The 19,456-nt window shown below is 35.6% G+C and overlaps 1 protein-coding gene across 1 annotated transcript in view; it reads right to left on the bottom strand.

Annotated features, from left to right (window-relative positions):
* Positions 1 to 262: 262 nt before the first annotated feature.
* LOC109102835 (potassium channel subfamily K member 9-like) overlaps positions 263 to 19,456 on the bottom strand; it is a 46,708-nt gene continuing 27,514 nt past the window's right edge. Inside the window, 1 exon segment of the mRNA XM_042745223.1 lies at positions 263 to 5,673. Coding sequence (XP_042601157.1) covers positions 4,754 to 5,673 — 920 coding nt within the window. The 3' untranslated portion in view covers positions 263 to 4,753.

Here is a 19,456-nt window from a genome sequence, read left to right as displayed (position 1 = left end):
GAAAATAAGATTTAATATATATAAAACCAGCAATATTTCTCATTTTTATTGATTAACATGAATAACTTACTAAAAAAATAAAAAACTATATATAGGCCTTACTGTATGTATATATGTAACAAAACAACAAACTAAAACTGAAATAAAAATGAAAAAGAACTGTATATAGACATTAAAAAGGACTTTTAAACCTTTAAAAAGGAAAATCCAAAAATGTTATCAATAATACTAAAATTACACTATTTTCAGTACATAAAACAAGTGTGCATGTATATATACTTTTCCATAACCAATAAAACCAATGCATGTTTATGCAGATTGTCATATGATACAGAAACTCAGCCAATCAGAGAGCACTCTGTAAGCGTAAGAGGGAAGTTAACATTTTTTAATTCAAATTTTTAATTCACCCCAGTCATGTGAAGAGGTCAGCCGGCCCCATTATGTCATGCACACACAACAAATAAGACAAACAAACAAATTTAAATGCTCATTGCAAGTTTTCCCAATAAAGGCTAAAACAATAAACAGTATGTTGTTCTGACAGTCTGGAGTTTGAATCCGTATCATGACAGATCCCCTTCTTTAGTCGGACAGGGTCACACAGATTATTTGATGCAGTGGGATCTTAAAAGATACCTTGATAATGCATTCTATTTCAGAAACAGATTATTGTAGAAATGAATACAGAGCAACATGTGGTGATTATTGTGAATAATCATATTTATACTGCAGCGTGAATCACACTGCTGTGGGTGGACAGACAGATTTAATAGTGCAATATTCCTCTAAAAAATGTAGAAGCTTAGAGTAAACAAATGAAAAAGAGATGGTCAAACCAGCTGTTTTTCTGCTGATAGATGACATAAAACTACAAATGCAAAACTGAAATAGCAAGTATTTGGGGAGCCTGAGGCTAGTTGTCACACTATGAATGTCTCAAGTGACTATATCATATTTATATTAAAGGAATAGCTCACCAAAAAATGGAAATTTGCTGAGAATGTACTCACTTTTAGGCCATCGATATACAGAGTTTGTTCTTTAATCAAAAAAGATTTGGAGAAATTCATCATTACATTTTTGCTCACCAATGGATCCTCTGCAGTGAATGGGTGCCATCAGAATGAGAGTCCAAACCGCTGATAAAAACATCACAATAATCCAGAAGTAATCCACACCGCCCAGTCCATCAGTTAACATGTTGTGAAGTGAAAAGTTGCATGTTTGTAATAAATTCATTATTAAGACCACTGTAGCTTCCAGCTAAAACACAAATTCTCTATTTTATTTTTGCTTTCTCCAGTGAAAACATCCTTTCACTTGAATCAGGAGTGAAATATGCACAGATCAAGCAACATGTATGAGAGAAAGCGGTCCAAAACAGTTCTAAATAAAAATGTTGGTGGATTTTGATGCGAGAGAACAATAGGGGATGGACTTTTTCACTGGAGGAAGCATCATCGTGGATTGTGGACCTGAATCTTGTCCAGAAGTGATGGTTAAAACATCTTAAATGATGGAATTGTTTCTTACAAACCCTCAGCTTTTCTCTTCAAATATGTTAATTAATGGACTGAATTGGTGTGGATTATTGTGATGTTTTTATCAGCTGTTTGGACTCTCATTCTGATGGCACCCATTCACTGCAATGGATCCATTGGTGAGCAAGTGATGTAATGCTAAATTTCTCCAAATCTATTCCAGCGAAGAAAGAAACGAATACATTTTCAGCAAATTGGCGATTTGTTTTGGGTCGTGTATTCCTTTTAAATCAGGTTGCCCCATAATAATAATAATAATAATAATAATAATAAATGTTTCTTATAAATTAAGTAAAGTGGACTGATTTTGATACATATGATTTATTTGTCAGTGTTGCCAATCATAAAGTTATTACATTTCATCTAATCCAAACATACAAGCTCATCTGTTTGAGTAATTATCATCAGGCTATTACATATAGAATGCAAGGACAGTTTATTGATGTAAAATACATGTTATTCTGTCCTGACCCCAGGAACTATCATGTACATACATTGGTTAAAGTGACAACCAATAAAAAGAGAAAAATAAAGCTTTTTGTTGTGCTAGTGAAACAATGAACATATTTCAGACAGTGTTTATGCTAAAATACATACTTGTGCATTGTTTGGGTGGCGGCGGCATTCGTGAGGATTAGTTGCTTTGGTTTTCCATGTGAATACATGGGGAGCTTTTGCTTTAACAATGAAGTATTTTAATTTGTTTGATCCTATATCTGAATATGAATTTAAGTATGTGCCTTAATGAAATACAAACTCCACATTTGAAAGATACCCCTTCAAGGCACATACAGTATGCTGAACGCTGTAAAAATGGGAATGCATCTGAGTTTAAAATATGCCTTTGTAATTTATCAAGGATATAACTACTTACAATATATGCACTGTACAATATTATAAAATGGTAGCGATTTACATAAATTTACATGAGTGCTGCAACATATGCTGTGAAATCCAGAATGTCAGACGTCAAGTTGATTGGGATTAGAAGGGTGAGCTGTTTGAGCCTGAAACCGCTTCCCGCTGGCAGACACGGAAATTGACTAAAAGAGTGCACGGGAGCGCTGAAGTCCCTTGGGAATTTCTCTCATTAATTAGTCTTGTCTGAAACCGAATTACTTTAGTGGGCACTTTGGACTTTGCATACCTCAGTGATCCACATCAAGACAATCATTCAAGATTTTTTTTTCAAGAAAACATCGGCAAGGGTCCAGTCCATAAGTCACCTTCCACCTGAAACGTTTGGCTAATTTTTAAATAACTGATTCATGCTTTTTCTGTCACATTTCATCTAATTTATTATTGGTCGTCTGCCTAAAAATCTTGGATTTTAGATAAAAACGTCACCACTCTGACCGCTTCTGATTTATTTGGTCAACAGAACTGAAATTAGAGACCAACTCTCAATAAAAACTGGTTAAACAAAATAAACAGTTACAGCCTTCTACATCCATTAAAAAAAAATCCCTGTTATTTGCAATGTTATTTTATTAGTTAGTTATTGTCAGAGTTGGAGTCTTGAAGACCCATCCAGACCACATACATGTTGCATTGCTCCATCTAGGTCCAGATTTCATCTGTGTCAACTTACATAACAAAGACGATAGCCACATTCAACAAGGTGCCTTCATGATTACAGAACATAAAAAAAAAACGTCTATGGCTTTGAATGGGTACTTAGCCACTGCACAATGTGAATGCTGCAATAAATTCAGCATTTTCTCTGTTTTAGTCCATTACTTGGACAGGTATTGGTCTGGTTCTGGGCCTCAAAGCGTCAAGTCTTGGTCTATCTCTTGTAGGGTCTGGTCTTGACTCCAACTCTGGTTTATTGGATGATCCTAACTGTAACACAGATACTCAGATACTACATCCAGGATACAGTAAGACCTAGTAAAAGAGTTGAAAAGGTTTAGTTTAAAACCAAAAAGTGACATGATTGCGGTAATATCAGAGATGTAATTTGGTTAGCGAACAAAAACACTCCCTACCGCAAGCAGAGAATGAGAACTGTTGAGTACATCCAGACTGTTCCTAATAGAGCTGCACTATGTTTTTCAATCAACATCAAAGCAATTTTTAGGCCTATGAGATACCATCTCAATTGCAGGGCATTCTCTTAAGACATCATCAAAGTGTAAAATACATAAATAACTGTCTTTATTGATGCATTTAAATAAGTCGCATTCAAATAAATGCCATGGTTATGGGCGAGAATAAAGCAATCATTGCTAGGGTTAGCATACATTATACACTGATTGTTCACAATGGAATAATAGTCGTGCTGTTGTTTATATAAAATAACGATGAATAACAATCATCCGCAATGCCGTTACGTTCCCATTTGTGAGGCCCTGTTTTAGTGGATGTTTAGTTTGACTTTCATTTCAAAAAAATACTTTTTAAAGGATTATTTGCTTTTAATATTGGATCCAGTGCTATCGCTTCGCCTCATTACAGTATACGCATACCAGTTTAAACAAAGCACATGCAATTATTTTCCTCTCACAACCGACTTTTGCTGTCGCTCGTCTGTCTCCTCAAAATATAACGCACTTGGAAAGTCTCTACATACAATTTACAGAAAACCTTATGTTGAAATTAAACGAACAGAAACGGAAAACAAAAAGGCTGACGGAAACGATGACGCACATCAAACTGCAACTAATGCACATGCTATGGTTGGCAACAATATTTTGGCATGATGTGAATCAATGTCTCATTTTTCTTAAATAGAATTGCTTATAGAAAACAATACCTGATACTGTGTAGTCCTTTTCAAATCAGTTTTATCGTTATTTCTCCTTCTGTGGTGTGGCACTTGAATCTCAAGAAAGAGCCAGAGGTTGCTCACTGTTTGATAAAACACATTTTCACATGTCCCTTACAAAATTATATATATATATATCTATCTCCTTCTGTATTATTCAAAATGCAAGTGTGCATCATCTGACAAGATATCAGTATGGTAGTATTATATCCAAATCCACTTGGGTGCTGCTCAAAAGGGCGAAGAAGGCCCAGGCCATGTTTTCTGCAAAAATAGATATCCATGCTTCATGCTTTTTAACAAAGTTTCAATATATCCACCGAGAAATCCAATGTCCTGCTGGTCCGACGTCAGCCAGAAAATGATGAGAAAAGTGGCGTAATGAGGTTTGGTAGAGCAGCAGCATTGGATATGTGTGTTCAGTTGGTGCCATCGGTTCTCAGATGGACTTGCGTCGTCTCATCAGCCGGAGGTTTTCCGTGAAGCTGTGCAGCCCGGGCGAGACGGAGCTGATGGGGGAGGGAAGGATGCTGTTTTTCAGTGTGCTCGGCGAGATCTCCTCTATGCGGTAAGACACCGTCGAGTGGTAGTGATGGTACTGATGAGGGCTCAACTGGGAGCCGAATGAGTTCTGGTGTGGAAATGCGCCTCCACTGTTTCCTCCTCCCATTCCCAACCCAAGGCCGACCGAGCTCCCGAACTCGTGCGAATGGTAGTGCATGCAGGAGCAAACGGACTGTAGATCGGTGACCTCGGATCTGTAGCACTGCTGCTGCTGTTCTCGTCTCCGTCGACTCCTCTGCAGCGTGTCCTCTTGGATGTGTATGATCATGCTACTGCGGTTCCCCACCAGGGAAGCCCTCTCCTCGGCATCCCGCCGCTCGTCCTCGCTGTTCATGGTCAGGAAACGAAGGACCACCAGGTTGAGAAAGGCCCCGATGACTGTCAGCCCCACTAGGATGTACATGAAGCTGAATGCCACATAGAGGGGCTTTCTCTGCAAAGCTTTGTTCTTTTGCAGGGCCACAAAGTCCCCGAACCCAATGGTGGTGAGCGTTATGAAACAATAGTAATAGGACTGAAAGAAACTCCAGTCCTCGTAGTGGGAGAAAGCTGCCGCACCGATGCAGAGCGTTCCCATGCAGGAGAAGAAGCCCACAGTCACCATGTTCTCCATGGAGACTTCCGTGATGCGCATCCCGCAGCACTTTTTGATGCGCTTCAGCATGTACTTCACAAAGGTGTTCATCCTCTCGCCAAGGCTTTGGAACATCACCAGTGTCAGAGGGATCCCGAGCACCGCGTAAAACATGCAGAATGCCTTTCCAGCGTCTGTGCCTGGAGCCGCGTGGCCATAACCTGAGGACCAAAGAGACAAGTGATCAGATCAAAGATGACAAGTAACAACAAAAACGGAGTATGCTGAGAATACTGCTGGTTAAAGATCTGGGCTGGTCAACAAATGTTGCAGATGTGAAACAACACCTGGGGTCAGAAAAAAAAAATGTAGTAATTTTTCACAAACTGATGCCATTGGAGAGCATTGGTCATTGGAGATGCACTGATCATCACATTTTCATTTCTAAAGAATCATATACAGTACTGTATTGACTCAAAGACCAAGTGCTTCAAAAACCATTAAAGAACCTTAATTTTTGGGAAAGGCACTTTTCCCAAGTTGTCTAGAATGATTATCTGTGGGATAAGTGTGCTGTATGCCAATTTGGATAAAAGCATTAGCTAAATTGCAAAGTAGTAAAGTAGAACCAAGAAACTGCTTTCACCTGCTCCAGAATTCCAAACCGGATCCCATATCGACAAGCCGAAATTAGCAACATGGTGTGCTTTTCGCTCTTTGACCTTATTGTACTCTGGTGACCAGCCAATTTCTATAACTTCTATCATCTTCACCAAATTCCAAGAAGCCAATCAATCAATTTCCAAGAAGTGAAAGTTCCTCAAATTTTGGCTTTGCCTGCAAACGCACTCAGGCACAAAATATGAGCTGAGTCACGCACTCTCTCAGCCAAAACACTGAGCATAGGTCACACAAACCAGGTGCCTCTTTGATCTTATTCTAGGCTCAGAGATTAGAGGGGGACGTCCAATTAGTGCCAGGTTTCCTCTCTTGCCCCCTTGGTCTTCTTCTTAGGGGGGCAAGACAGGAAGGTAGGCGTTAAAGGTTTAGAAAAGAGAGAAAGAAGAAAGGATGGTGGAGCCAGTAAAGCTTTTAGCTTAATTAGACTGTATTTGGAAGTAAAAAGGCTAAATTCGCTGACTCATATCGAAGCCAACGAGCCTTACTAATACAATCTTTGCTGATTGGCAAGAAAATAAGTGACAATAAATGTATTACATCCCACCTCACTATGCCAAGGCAAGTATTCATCCTCCCCCTTTCATTAGCACTAAGAAGGTATCATTCAAAGAACTTTTTCTACACTGGAATACATGTTGGTGTGATAGTAGCTCAGAACATAGTGGTATAAAGTGTTTTTAACAGGCTTCCTTAAAGTTACTGTAAGCAATTTCAGACATTTTTCTAACTTACACTAGACTTCACACTGTCCCTTTAATCAAAAGCCTTCTTACAAAAACCACCCACTATATATATGTCAACAAACCTTAACACTAACACGCAAAGAACAGTTTCTGATTGGATAAAAGGTGTGAGCTGCTTGTATCTCTCTTGTGCTGCTTACAGCAGGTGCTCATTGTTTGGCTGGTTAGCTTCAGCAGTCAGTATCTGAAGGGAAAAAAGCTTATTTTTCCATTAATGGCCAATCAAATGTAGCTGAAAGCAACACATAAATAAATTTTTTTTTAAAAAAGTTAATTATAGTAGATTCAAGAGTTACATGTGTTTTTGGAGTACAATTAATAGTGTGAAACATCACACAGTCTGCTGCAAAGACTTCTAACATAAAGTGAAACTATAAATATATAGACATGTACACATGTACATATATATTGCATTGAGATATATCAATCTATATCAGTTCTTAAATCCCAAGATTGATCTTTAAGTCTATGCTTTTGAAGTTGATGTGTGAATAAAATTTCACTAGACATGTCCCATGTTGACAAGTCTCATCTTTCAAATTCTGACAATTTTTATCAGGAAATCCAAACAATAAATGCTAGGGATGGCCCCTAAACGGATCCAAGTCATTAAATATTGAATATCTGCCAATACAGAGTCCAGATCCGATACTTGTATTTTCCTAGTGTTTGGTGCACAATTCAAGTACAGTAAAATTATTATTACACACGCTGCCGTTCAAAAGTTTGGGAGTATTTTTTTAAGAATTTAAATAAATTAATACTTTTATAAAAAAAAGTGATAGTAATTTCTGTTTTGAATATTCTGTTCCTTTAAACTTTTTATTCATCAGTGAATCCTTTTTTTTATTATTAATAGATCAGCATATTGATAATGAATGTGACACTGAGGCCTGGAGTAATGGAAGATGAAAATTCAGCTTTGAATCACAGGAATAATTTATATTTTAAAGTATAATAAAATAGAAAACTGTTGTTTTAAAAATTGTAATAATATTTCACAATATGACTGTTTTTTTCTCTGTTTTTGATCAAATAAATGCGGCCTTGGTGAGCAAAAGATACCAATTTATTAATTTTTTTCGGGGGTGCTCCATTGTCAAGCCCTTGGAATCATCCTAACCTCCCCCGCCCCCATTACAGTGCCCCTGCCCCGCAGAGAGACAGCTTGTTAACAATTTCACATAACGTTACATTTACGTAAGTCATTCAGTGCCCACAGCTTGGTAGTTCACTAGTAGAGAAATTAACTCTGGGAGAGCATTTCACTAAATATATGCACTATATTAGACTATATTCATTCTATTTTTCTTAACCTGTTAGTGATGTCTTAATTATTTACTGTATGTTAAATAAATATATGTTAACAAACAAAAATGGAATAGAAACAATTTATAAGTTAATGTAAAAAACTGCATTCGATGAAATTTCCTTTTTTTTTATGAGTGTTGATTATTATATTTAAAAATAAACAGCAATTGAATTTGATTGTTTGGGCTTTGTTAATATTGTAGTATGTGCAAGTAATGGGGCTCCCTATAACTGACAGCATTAACTGAGGTAGATTTTTTTGTCCTTTAGGAAATTTTAATGGATAAAGGCTGAATTGGATTTATTTAAAGACAGAGCCACAGTTTGTTCTATATATAAAAAAAAAAAAAAAACTATTTTATTCCATTTTCCCCTACTGTACTGAAAAACGTATCAAACCCTGACATCAAAACAGAGGTATGTACTGAACCAAGTGGCTGTCTTGGAGCGAGTCAATGAATCATTCTAGAAACCCAATTCAGTCAAAACCACAGAAAATATTGTGTCTAAATGATAAGTTACTCAGCTTCTGGAGTTATAAGAAAGTAATATTATACTTGCAATCACGCTGTTAGATAAAACTATATAAAATACATCTAAATGTACCTATCCATCTAAAAAGGGAATTAATTCATATCTCTACAGAAATAGCAGCAGATTTAATGAGAACGCATCCCATTGACATATAGCCTCTTGAAAACCTTCTGAACGCCCACTGGACAGCCCACACTGCAGTGCTCAACACCCACAAACACATGCATTCATTACCGCAACACAGCGCAGCCACGCGGCTCAACTCCTGCCGAGCACTTGTGCGAACTTAACTGGCTTTTACAGATCTTTTGGACTTGTAAGAATTGATCTCCCAGTTCCCCTGAAGGCCGCCTGCCCACTCTAGTGTGCAGTTATGGATTCTATTTATAGAAGTCGAGCCTGATCGATTCAATTTGCAAGTGGCACCAGGGAGAGTTTTCCTCTCTTTTTCACTGGGTACTTACTGTGTTGGAGTTGCTCTCTTGACCTCATGTGCATACACGTGCACAAGCACGTATTGGAAATATGGTTGTGTAAATTTCATGTTATTACTCTCAGCTTTGCTGAAATATTGAAGAAAAATATCGCTGGGGTCAATAGATTGAAAGGTCAAAGTGCACTTGGATAGAATTTGCAGCATGCATGACAAAATTACATTCAATACAGTTGCATTTTAAAGATGGAACATATTGTGGAGCTATCGAAAATTCAATAACTGCATTTTAAACAGCATACTTTTGGAAAGCTCAGTCCTTTATTTCATGGAAAAGAACTGAATAGAGAAATGTTAAATGTATAACCTTATATACAGTGATAGTGAGAGTAAGACATGAATAATGTTACAACAGACTTCTATTTGAAATTAGGGCTGCACAATTTGGGGAAAAAATCTAAATGTGATTTTTCTTGTTAAAATTGCGATTTCGGTTTTTAAAACAAATTAACAACAAAAAAAAATCATTTGAACTAAAATTATAATATATAGTATACATAATAGACAATCTTGTTATTTTAACAAAGTGTAAATAGAATATCGCTAAGAAAATACTGCTATTTTCACTTAAATACAATCCATTGACTGAATGAATGAAATATAAATGCATCATACATTCACAATCCATTGCTATTTGGACTTAATGTAAACCGCAACTTTCTTATAACTAAGAAAATATGCTTTTTTCACTTGTTGCAAATAGCATCTAAACTAATCTGTTTTATTAATTACTATATAAAATATAAACTATTTTATATTATACTGTAAAGTTTTTTTTTTTTTTTTTTTTTTGTATACATTGGAAGCTTAATTACCAAAAAAAATAAAAATCTGTCTGGCAATAAACACATGGAGTAGTTCTGCCACTAGCTGGGTCTATTGATTAGTGGGTAACATGACTTCAGTTGTGCTTTTATTAATGGTGAATACAGGAGAAATTCATCTTTCCACAAACTCTTCCAGCATAGTTATGTAACATTAGTTTTGTATAATATCCTGTAACAGACAAATATATTTGGATTTACACAGAAGTAAAAAAGAAACAAACCTAAAGCACTTTGCACCCTATAAGAATACTAGTGCTAAATAACGCCAAAAAGTGTTCAAATCACCTTGAAATAATCAAGTGCCACCCAAACATGCAATGCCATTCAGAAATACAGTAAAAACAGTAATGTTATTACAGTTTGAAAAAATAACTGTTTTCTATTAGAATACATTGTTAAATATAATTTATTCCTGTGATGCGAAGCTGAATTTTCAGCATCATTTCTCCAGTCTTCAGTGTCACATGATCCTTCAGAAATGATTTGTGATATACTTCTTTTTTTTTTGCTGCTCAAGAAAAATATTATTATTTCTTATTATTATCAATGTTAAAAACAGTTATTGTTTTTTTTTTCTTTTTTTGAAATGTAAAAATGTATTAAGAGACATAACAAGCCTAATTATTCTACACTTTTAGTAGAAACCGTAAGCAATGTGACATCACTATTCATGACAACACAAGCTGGCAATAGAGATATTCAAGCTTTCGTGTCTCACCTGCATCATCTGAGCATTGCGGACACACTCTCCTCCCACATGCTCACTGTCAACGCAGCCAAAATCAGCAAAGACGGCTGAAGCTGCATGCCGTGAGTCATCTGCATAGGGTAAACGCTGACCTGCTAGCATGTTGAGCACTCTTCTGAATGACTAGCGCACATAAACGAAACAAAACGAAATGACACTTTACATATCAGTCAAGGCAGTCTTCATCCAAAACAAGCTGCAGTGGGAACCAGACCTTTCGCAAAGTCAAAAGTCTGGTTACGGAAGACTACGCACGCCTGTGATGTCAGTACCTAAACTACAGTGTAGTGATTTTGAACCGTTCGTGGTAATATTGATTCAGCAAGCGACAAACACATAGTATTCAATTCGCGTGATTCCCTGTTCACCTCAGTGGCTCTTTCCGAGGATGAACGCTTGCTTTAGCGAGAGCTCATGAGTAGGATGTGAGGAGATTAGAGCTGATGCACGTAGGTGGTTTATTTACTGTCATTGCAGAGCCTTGCAGAGCTTTGATACCGTGAGAATTTAAAAGCATTTTTATCGCTATCTGTGGCAGTGGGTTGATCTTTTACACGGTTGGATTTTTGTTCCAGTCCTGGCTGTTGATGAGCTTAGTCATACATCATGTGCGTGTGGTCTCTCTCGCTACAACATAGCCTGGGCTAATGGGAGAAACGCATGGGAAACTGTGAAAATGATTCTGATTTTAAATAAACTGCTTTGAAGCATCCGGGAGTCATTTGTATTTTAAAACTGAACTGCAGAGGGACGAATTTACAAACACCAACACTAGGGTGATCAAACGTGTCTCACGGTCAAAGCCAAAACCTGGACATTTTAGGCAATATAGAAATCCTGGCCAGGACGTGTCCTGGGAAAATGGCATGTTTGGTCACCCTAACCAACACTGCAGCATGCACTTTGCATGTTTCTAGGTATTTCTAAAGTTTTACAAACTATTTCAAGGTGCGTAGGGCACTAAAAATCACCTTCATAAGTGTGTCTCACACGTTTTAGATGAGCATCTGTGCTTTGTCGCCTTCTTTTTCACATTCTGCAAGTGCTAATTAATATTGAGCTTTGACACTTTTATAACCCGTGCAGTAATTACTTTAAATGAGTCATTATTGACAGATTTGATTAATTGATGCAATAATCTTACGACACATAATATTCACAACAACAACCGCTGAGTCACTGCTGCTATACACAGCGAGTGAATGTACAGATTAACCAATAAAATCATTATTTAACTCTTCGTGTTGCTGTGATGATGGAAGGTTAAGGCCTAACCATGACATAGTTTACTACGATACAAAAATAGCTGTATTAGGTGAAAAGTAAACAATGTGAATTTGTTTTTAGAGGTATCACACAGGTAAGGTCATTTTGGTTCTGCAGTTAACACATGTTTCATTACTTAGCCTACTACACAGCATGGATTTGTCACAATCTCTGTTTTTTATTCCTTGAAGCAGGCATCATTTTGATGATGCCGATAATCACTTTTCCGTCAGCTCTGGTTAGACAACATCATGTTTATTCTGATATGATAATCTCATTATTCCATCACAGCAACAGAGCCATTTGTTCAACAGAACACAGGCCAGTTGCACAGTCACAGGTGTGTGTGTGTGTGTGTGTGTGTGTGTGTGTGTGTGTGTGTGTGTGTGTGTGTGTGTGTGTGTGTTTTAAAGAGTGAAAGAAAACCCTTACAAAAATTTACCATGGTAACTAACTATAGTCAACAAGACACAAAAATAACATAGTACTGATAACAATAAAACAGGTATACAGAGTGTTATCGCTGTTAACAAAAACAATTATTAAAATTATAAAATTAATAAAATTAATTGAAATAAAGCTAAAATAAAATAAAATATAAACATTTGATGAAAAAAGCTAAACTTACAAATCTTCAGTGAAAATTTTATTGGTTTCCTTGGCATCTAACGGAAAAAAAATAAAATTAAATTAAAATACAAAAAAAAGCTAAATAGAAATATTTAAATGACAAAGCATATAACAAAATTACAACACCTTACACACAACTGCACCTTTTCTTGACTCTATTCCAGTGACAATGGCGTTGATTAATTCGAGATCTCTTGCAAATAAGTCTTTTATTTTGAATTATCTTTTTCTCTCTCATGAATTAGACTTCTTATTTGTAACTGAGACTTGGCTCAACGTTGGTGAAACGACTCCTCTCTCTGAACTTTCTCCTCCTGGTTGTAGGTCTTTTTTTAGTACACCCAGGTCTGTTGGCTGGGGTGGTGGTCTTGCTATTATTTTTAAAGACCGGTTCAAATGTAGACTTTTACCTTCCGAGTCTCATTGTACGTTTGAAACTCAGTTAATTATGTTTAATTCTTTTAAATCTGTGTTATGTTTTGATTTATAGACCCCCAAACATTCATGGGGATTTTATTCAGGGGTTTTCTGAATTTTCTATCTGTTATTGTCCCTTCTTTTGACAATATTTTAATTTTGGGGTATTTCAACATACATGTTTGTTGCCCTTCAAAGCCCCTGGCTAGTGAGTTTTTAAATTTATTAGAGTCATTTGATCTTTTACAGTGTGTTTCTGGTCCAACACATGAGCGTGGTCCCATGATCTTTGGGGTTTCCAGTTAGTGGGATGAAAATTGCAGATACTGTTTTCTCTGACCACAAGACTGTCTTTTTTAGCCCTGCTTTCACATGTAGATTATGAATGTTTCTTCTTCTATTGCTTCTCGTGCTCTTACTCCTTGTACCGCTAGTAAAAGTAATTTTCAGCAGCCTTTGGAGTTTCTCCTTTAATTACCTTGATTGAGTCTCCCTCTTCTTCTATTGAACCTGAACAGTTGGTCAATCAGTTTAACTCTACATGTTCAGATATTTTAGATCTTGTGGCTTCTTTGGAAATTAGGAATAAAAAGGTCAAGACACAGCGCTGGTTGAACAGTAATTCCCGTGCTCTCAGGCAAGAGTGCAGGAGGGCTGAACGTAAATGGCTTAAAGATAAACTACAGGTTTCTTATGAGATTTTGAAGACTTGTTTGAGTGTATACCAATGAGCTGTTAAATTTGCTGGATCTTATTATTTTTCTGATATTATCTCAAAGAACTGCCATAATACTAGAGTGTTTGTTTTCTACTGTAAACACTGTACTACATCCTGTTGTTTTTTGGCGAAGAACAACATTTTGGATAGATTTCAGTCAGGGTTAAGAGCCAGCCATAGTACGGATTCAGCTCTTTTGAGTGTTACTAATGATATTCTACATGGCGCTGATTCTGGAAGTTATGTTGTTCTGTTACTTTTAGATCTTACCACAGCATTTGACACAGTTGACCATAAGATTCTCATTGATTGCCTTAGAGACCATGTTGGCATTCAGGGTTTAGCCTTAGAATGGTTTTCTTAATATTTAAAAGATAGGGTAGGGAATTACTCTTCATCTGTTGCCCCTCTCATGTGTGGGGTTCCTCAGGGTTCAATCCTGGAACCGGTTTTGTTTTACCTTTATATGCTCCTGCTAGGATCAGTTTTTGAAAAACATGGCATTTATTATCATTTGTATGCTGATGACTCACAAATTTATTTACCATTGAAACCCTAGGATCAGTCTCTGTATGAATGTTTTTGGATGAGGTTAAGTGTTGGTTGGCTAATAATTTTCTTCAACTGAAAGAGAGTAAGTCTGAGTTTATTTTATTTGGTAAAAAGTGTTGTGTGGATGATGTCACTGACTACCTGGGGTTACTTCCTGAGATCTTTCTAGAGTGAAAAACCTTGATCAACTAATTAATGCCGATCTATATCTAAGTTGAAGTCTATCCTCTCTTTTGATGACTTGGAGAAAGATGTGCATGCTTTTGTGTCATGTCATTTGGATTATTGTAATGCATTGTATCTGGGTGTGAGTCAGGTCATGAAACCCACCCCCCCACCCCACCCCCCGCCGCAGCCTGTTCAGAATTCAGCGGCTAGGCTTTTAACGGGTACCAAGAAGAGAGAGTATATTCCTCCTGTGCTTATTAAATTACACTGGCTTCCTGTACATTACAGGATTCATTATAAAGTGCTATTATATGTTTTTAAAGCTTTGCATGGTTTAGCATCAGAATATATTTCAGATTTAATCAGTTTGTATCAATCCAATAGGTATTTGCGTTCTAATGATCAATTACATCTGATGGTTCCTTGATCTCTTTTAAAATGCAAAGGTGATCGGGCCTCTTATGTTGCTACTCCAAGGCTTTGGAATGACCTTCCTCTGTCTGTAAAATCTTCTTCTACACTTCCTGTATTTCAGAGTGTGCTTAAAACTCATTTGTTTTCATTGGCATTTAAAAATGTTTTGTAATTTGTTCTTTACATTTGTTATTGTGGTATGTTTATAATGTTTTATTCTTATATTTTTATTTAGTCTTCCTGTTCACCACTTTGGTTCCACATCATGGTCTTAAAAGTGCTTTATAAATAAATAAAGTTGAAGTTGAAAATATAGAAAATATTAATAAATAGTGTAATAGTATATAAATAATACTGTACATTTATAACAACTATTGCTGCCGTCTAAAATGTAATTTAACTTATCTTGATTTTGCAATAACTAGTTGTCATAATATAATATAATATAATATAATATAATATAATATATATATATATATATATATATATATATATCATTATATACATTTTAAAATATTGTACATTTTCATAAAGAAAGAAAAAAGGTAGTTAGAAACAATACCATCAAGATATTTCTGTCAAGTGAGAATATGATTATTTTATATTCTGCCTCTCTTATATGCCTTGAATTAAAAAGAGAAACACTGAATTTCCTTTAAAAAAGTTTTTGAGTTTTGAACTTTCAATAACACCAATGTTACTAAGGACAATAATAGTCACAATAACAACAACAACAACAACTGACTGACTCACCACTATTATTTAAAGTTTCACATGAAAAATAAGCCACATATCAAAATATCCCAGCCTGCACCTGCCTACTATTAATTCCATAAACTAGATTGCTTTCTGAACCGAGCCAAACAACAAGCCGAATGATGATTATAATAAGTGCTTTTCATAAGTGGACATGGCAACCCTTCAAGGGTGTGGCTTTATCAATGGTGGTTTAGATAAAAATCATCAAGCATAATGAATGAATGAATGAATGATGCATAATGAGCCTTGGGTCCCTGTAATACTACTTTGGTGGCCTTAAAAGAATAACAAAGAGCAACATCTGAGCAATAAAATAATCCGCTGGGATTGACAGAAAGTCTGGTATCTACACCAGGTCCACCATTTTGTCCATAAGAATCTGAACACAAACACTTTCGCACACGCATGAATGAATTTGCATGTAAACACACACTCGCTTTCTCACATGTACACACGTACACACACACAAATGTCATCCTGCCATGTGATTTAATAAACTCAGTCACCCTTTTAGATGCAGTCTCTCAGAGGACTGAAGCGTCTAATTTCTCATCAAATTCCCGCTGTTTGTATGCACCTGCTGTGCCTTTTAGAGAATCATATCTGATGTCCCACACACTGCTGTCAGTCCTATAGTGTTTGTGCATTGTAAAAGCCTTCAAAAGCAATTAAAAGTTAGCAGGCTCTTGTTTGCGTATGTGTGTGCGGTTGTTTTTGTGTTTGTTTGCAGCCGTGTAGAATGATTCCCTCTTGAAAATTAACGTGCAGCGTAGATGTCTGAGTGTTTGCACTTGAAGCAAGCAAGAATTCATTCTTATAGTCTAGAAAAACAACCGAAATGTGGTGCCCAAACAAATGTAGTGCAATAAAGTTTCAATTAATTTAAAATCAATTCTGTTTCAATTTTGTTTTCAACAGTTCAATTCTATTTCTTTTCTATTCCATTCCAACAGTCATAATCAAAGCAGCCAAATGTGCAACTCAGACAATATAAACTTAATTTAGCTCATTTTAATTAAATTCCATTTGATTCTGTATTTCAGTTCATTCTAAATCATGTAAATTCTAAATCAGTTCTATTCCATTCTATACCAACATCATAATCACAAAAACAGGCAAACAAAACAAATTCTATTCAGTTTAATTCAAATTAATTTATATTTTTTTCAAATCAGTTTTATTCCAAATCATTCAAAATAAATTAACTTAAAAATGTTTTCTAAGAGTTTTTTTTTTACTCTGTTCAGTCAGATTCAAATAAAATTAAATGAACTGTTTCAAATGCATTTCACCAATTCAGTTCAATTCAGTCCAATTCACGTAATGTCTGTTCTGATATATATACACAATCCAGGCAAATGGAATTACCTTAATTTATCTTATTTTTACATTTTTGGTTCAAATCCATTTGATTCTGTATATTCCAATTCATTAAATCCAATTAAAATAATTTTTTTTATAATTTCAATTCCATTCTGACATTCTTATATTCACACACACTCACACACACACACACAACAGCCAAATTTGCGACCCAAACAAATTCCATTCATTTCAGCTCAATTCAATTGAAATTATATTTTCAAATCAGTTTTAGTTAATTCAAATTATTCCAAATAAATTTACTCCAAAAAGTGACAAAATTAATTGTTTTATAACATTTCTTTGATACAATTCAGTATATATAGGCCTATATATGCTCGGTTTTCAAAAGCACTGTTGGTGAATTGGTGAATATCCATCGTTCAGATAAAAATCTGGCCCTGAGTGGTTTAATGTTTGACTCACTCTTTCCAGATAAACAGATGGAGCGGTGGCCAGCAGAAGCTAAGTGCAGATCGCACAGCACACAGACAGTAGTGGAGATGCTGGAAGCACTAGATTACATAGTACACACAGCACAATGACTCATTACCTAAAGGTCAGCGTGTGGCACACAAGAGCGATTTACTCTGACAGAAAGTCAGCAAAAGGAGGGTGGCCATTACGGATCACTACAACCACACACGAGACACACCGAACCACAACACACAATACTGTGAGGGTGCTGGTCTGATGCTGTAGTGCAGTAGTCCGCAGGGGGGACTAGTAAACTTGACCTCAAGAAAACAGCTAAAAATTAAGATATCGCTTGTCTTAATTTTTCTTTAAAGAACCAGGGACTTGGAAAAACTGGATAATTTATAAAGTGCGTATACAGTAGTTAATGTTCTAGAACTGAAAAAAAAAATCATGTAAATAAATAAAATCTTAAAACACCATGGACGTTTTTATACAGAATATACATTCTTCTAGTTTCACCATGTTCTCATGTAGAAAACTGCAAGTAAAAATATTTAATTTTTTCTAGTATCACCATGTTCTTATGTAGAAATTGTGAGTAATAATAATAATAATAAATAAATAAAAATAAAATAAAACATAAATAACAAGTGCAAATAAAATAAAACATAAATAACAAGATAAATAAATAAATAAATAAATACTTTAAAAAACAACTTGAAATTTGGCTCGTTAAAGAGAGTGGGATCCCTATAAAACAATCAGCTCTTAAAATGTCTAGAATATTGAAATGTGATGTAAACGGAACTGATTACAGCTACTTATTTTAATCGATGGAGAAATATAAGATTAAAACACTTTGTCATTATAGTAGATGAACAATAGTAAACCTATTCAGGGCTCTTTGAATGTTGTTACAGACCATGGGGACCTTGAAGTCAAAAAGGTTGAGAATCACTACCCTAGTACAAGAACTCTAGTACAAAAAGTTGAAAATGATCTATTAACTATCAATTCTATATAAAAAAAAAAGAAAGAAAGAAATTTAATGAAATGGTTACACTTAACTTCACAGCACACATGATTGTACATGCAGTATATCAAGTGTGGAGTAACGAACAACATGAATACTAATAGAGTCTTACTTAGACTTACATTTCAATCAAGTTAGCCAGCATTATTTATGTATTTTATGAGAAACAAAAATAAGACAATAGGACAGAATAAGACAAACATTTGCCAATTGTTAACAGCAAGAGTACTATACTATTATTGGTTCAAACTGAAATCGCAATTTTCTTTGCAGACAAATCTGAGCAGAGATTGAAACATTGTTGAGATCTACTCTGAGGAAAAGCATGTGACATTACTGAAAAGAATGGAATCACTGACTCAAGGGAAAGATTTGAGAAGCAGAAGACTTGTATTTGTGGACAAGGAGAAAAGTCTGAGAGCTTATTGTAACACTAATGTAAAATGCTAAAAAAAAAAAAAAATAATAATAATAATAGCAATATTTAGTCACAGAACAAGAACACAAGACAACGACAAAGGAAAAAACACATCAAATTTAATGTGAGGAGACACACACATACACACACACACACAGTTGACCTTTTCCTGCCACTGTTATTCCAGCAATGGTTTGCAGTTGAGATAGTATTGACACCAGATGTCGATAGCTCAAAGGTCAGTCATTAGGGCTGCTAAAGGAACCTTATTTATTATTAGTTTACTTTCCTCAAGACTATTAGAATTTGGCTTGAAGAGGAACAGACATTTCATCTCCCAAGAGACGTTTCAGAATATCCTCTGAGAACTAAACAAAACAGAACATATGCTCACTTACAACAACAAAGTCAGCAGCAGTAACACTCTCTAAAAAAGTAGGCTTCTTAAAGTATCCTAATTAGGGTTGTTGCAAGGAGATTAGAATAATACAATGATTAATCTCATGATTT

This window comes from Cyprinus carpio, chromosome B19 (genome assembly GCF_018340385.1).
Source record: "Cyprinus carpio isolate SPL01 chromosome B19, ASM1834038v1, whole genome shotgun sequence".
NCBI classification, from domain to species: domain Eukaryota; kingdom Metazoa; phylum Chordata; class Actinopteri; order Cypriniformes; family Cyprinidae; genus Cyprinus; species Cyprinus carpio.
Note: the sequence above shows the minus strand (reverse complement) of the source record. Positions and strands in the feature narration are given on the sequence as shown.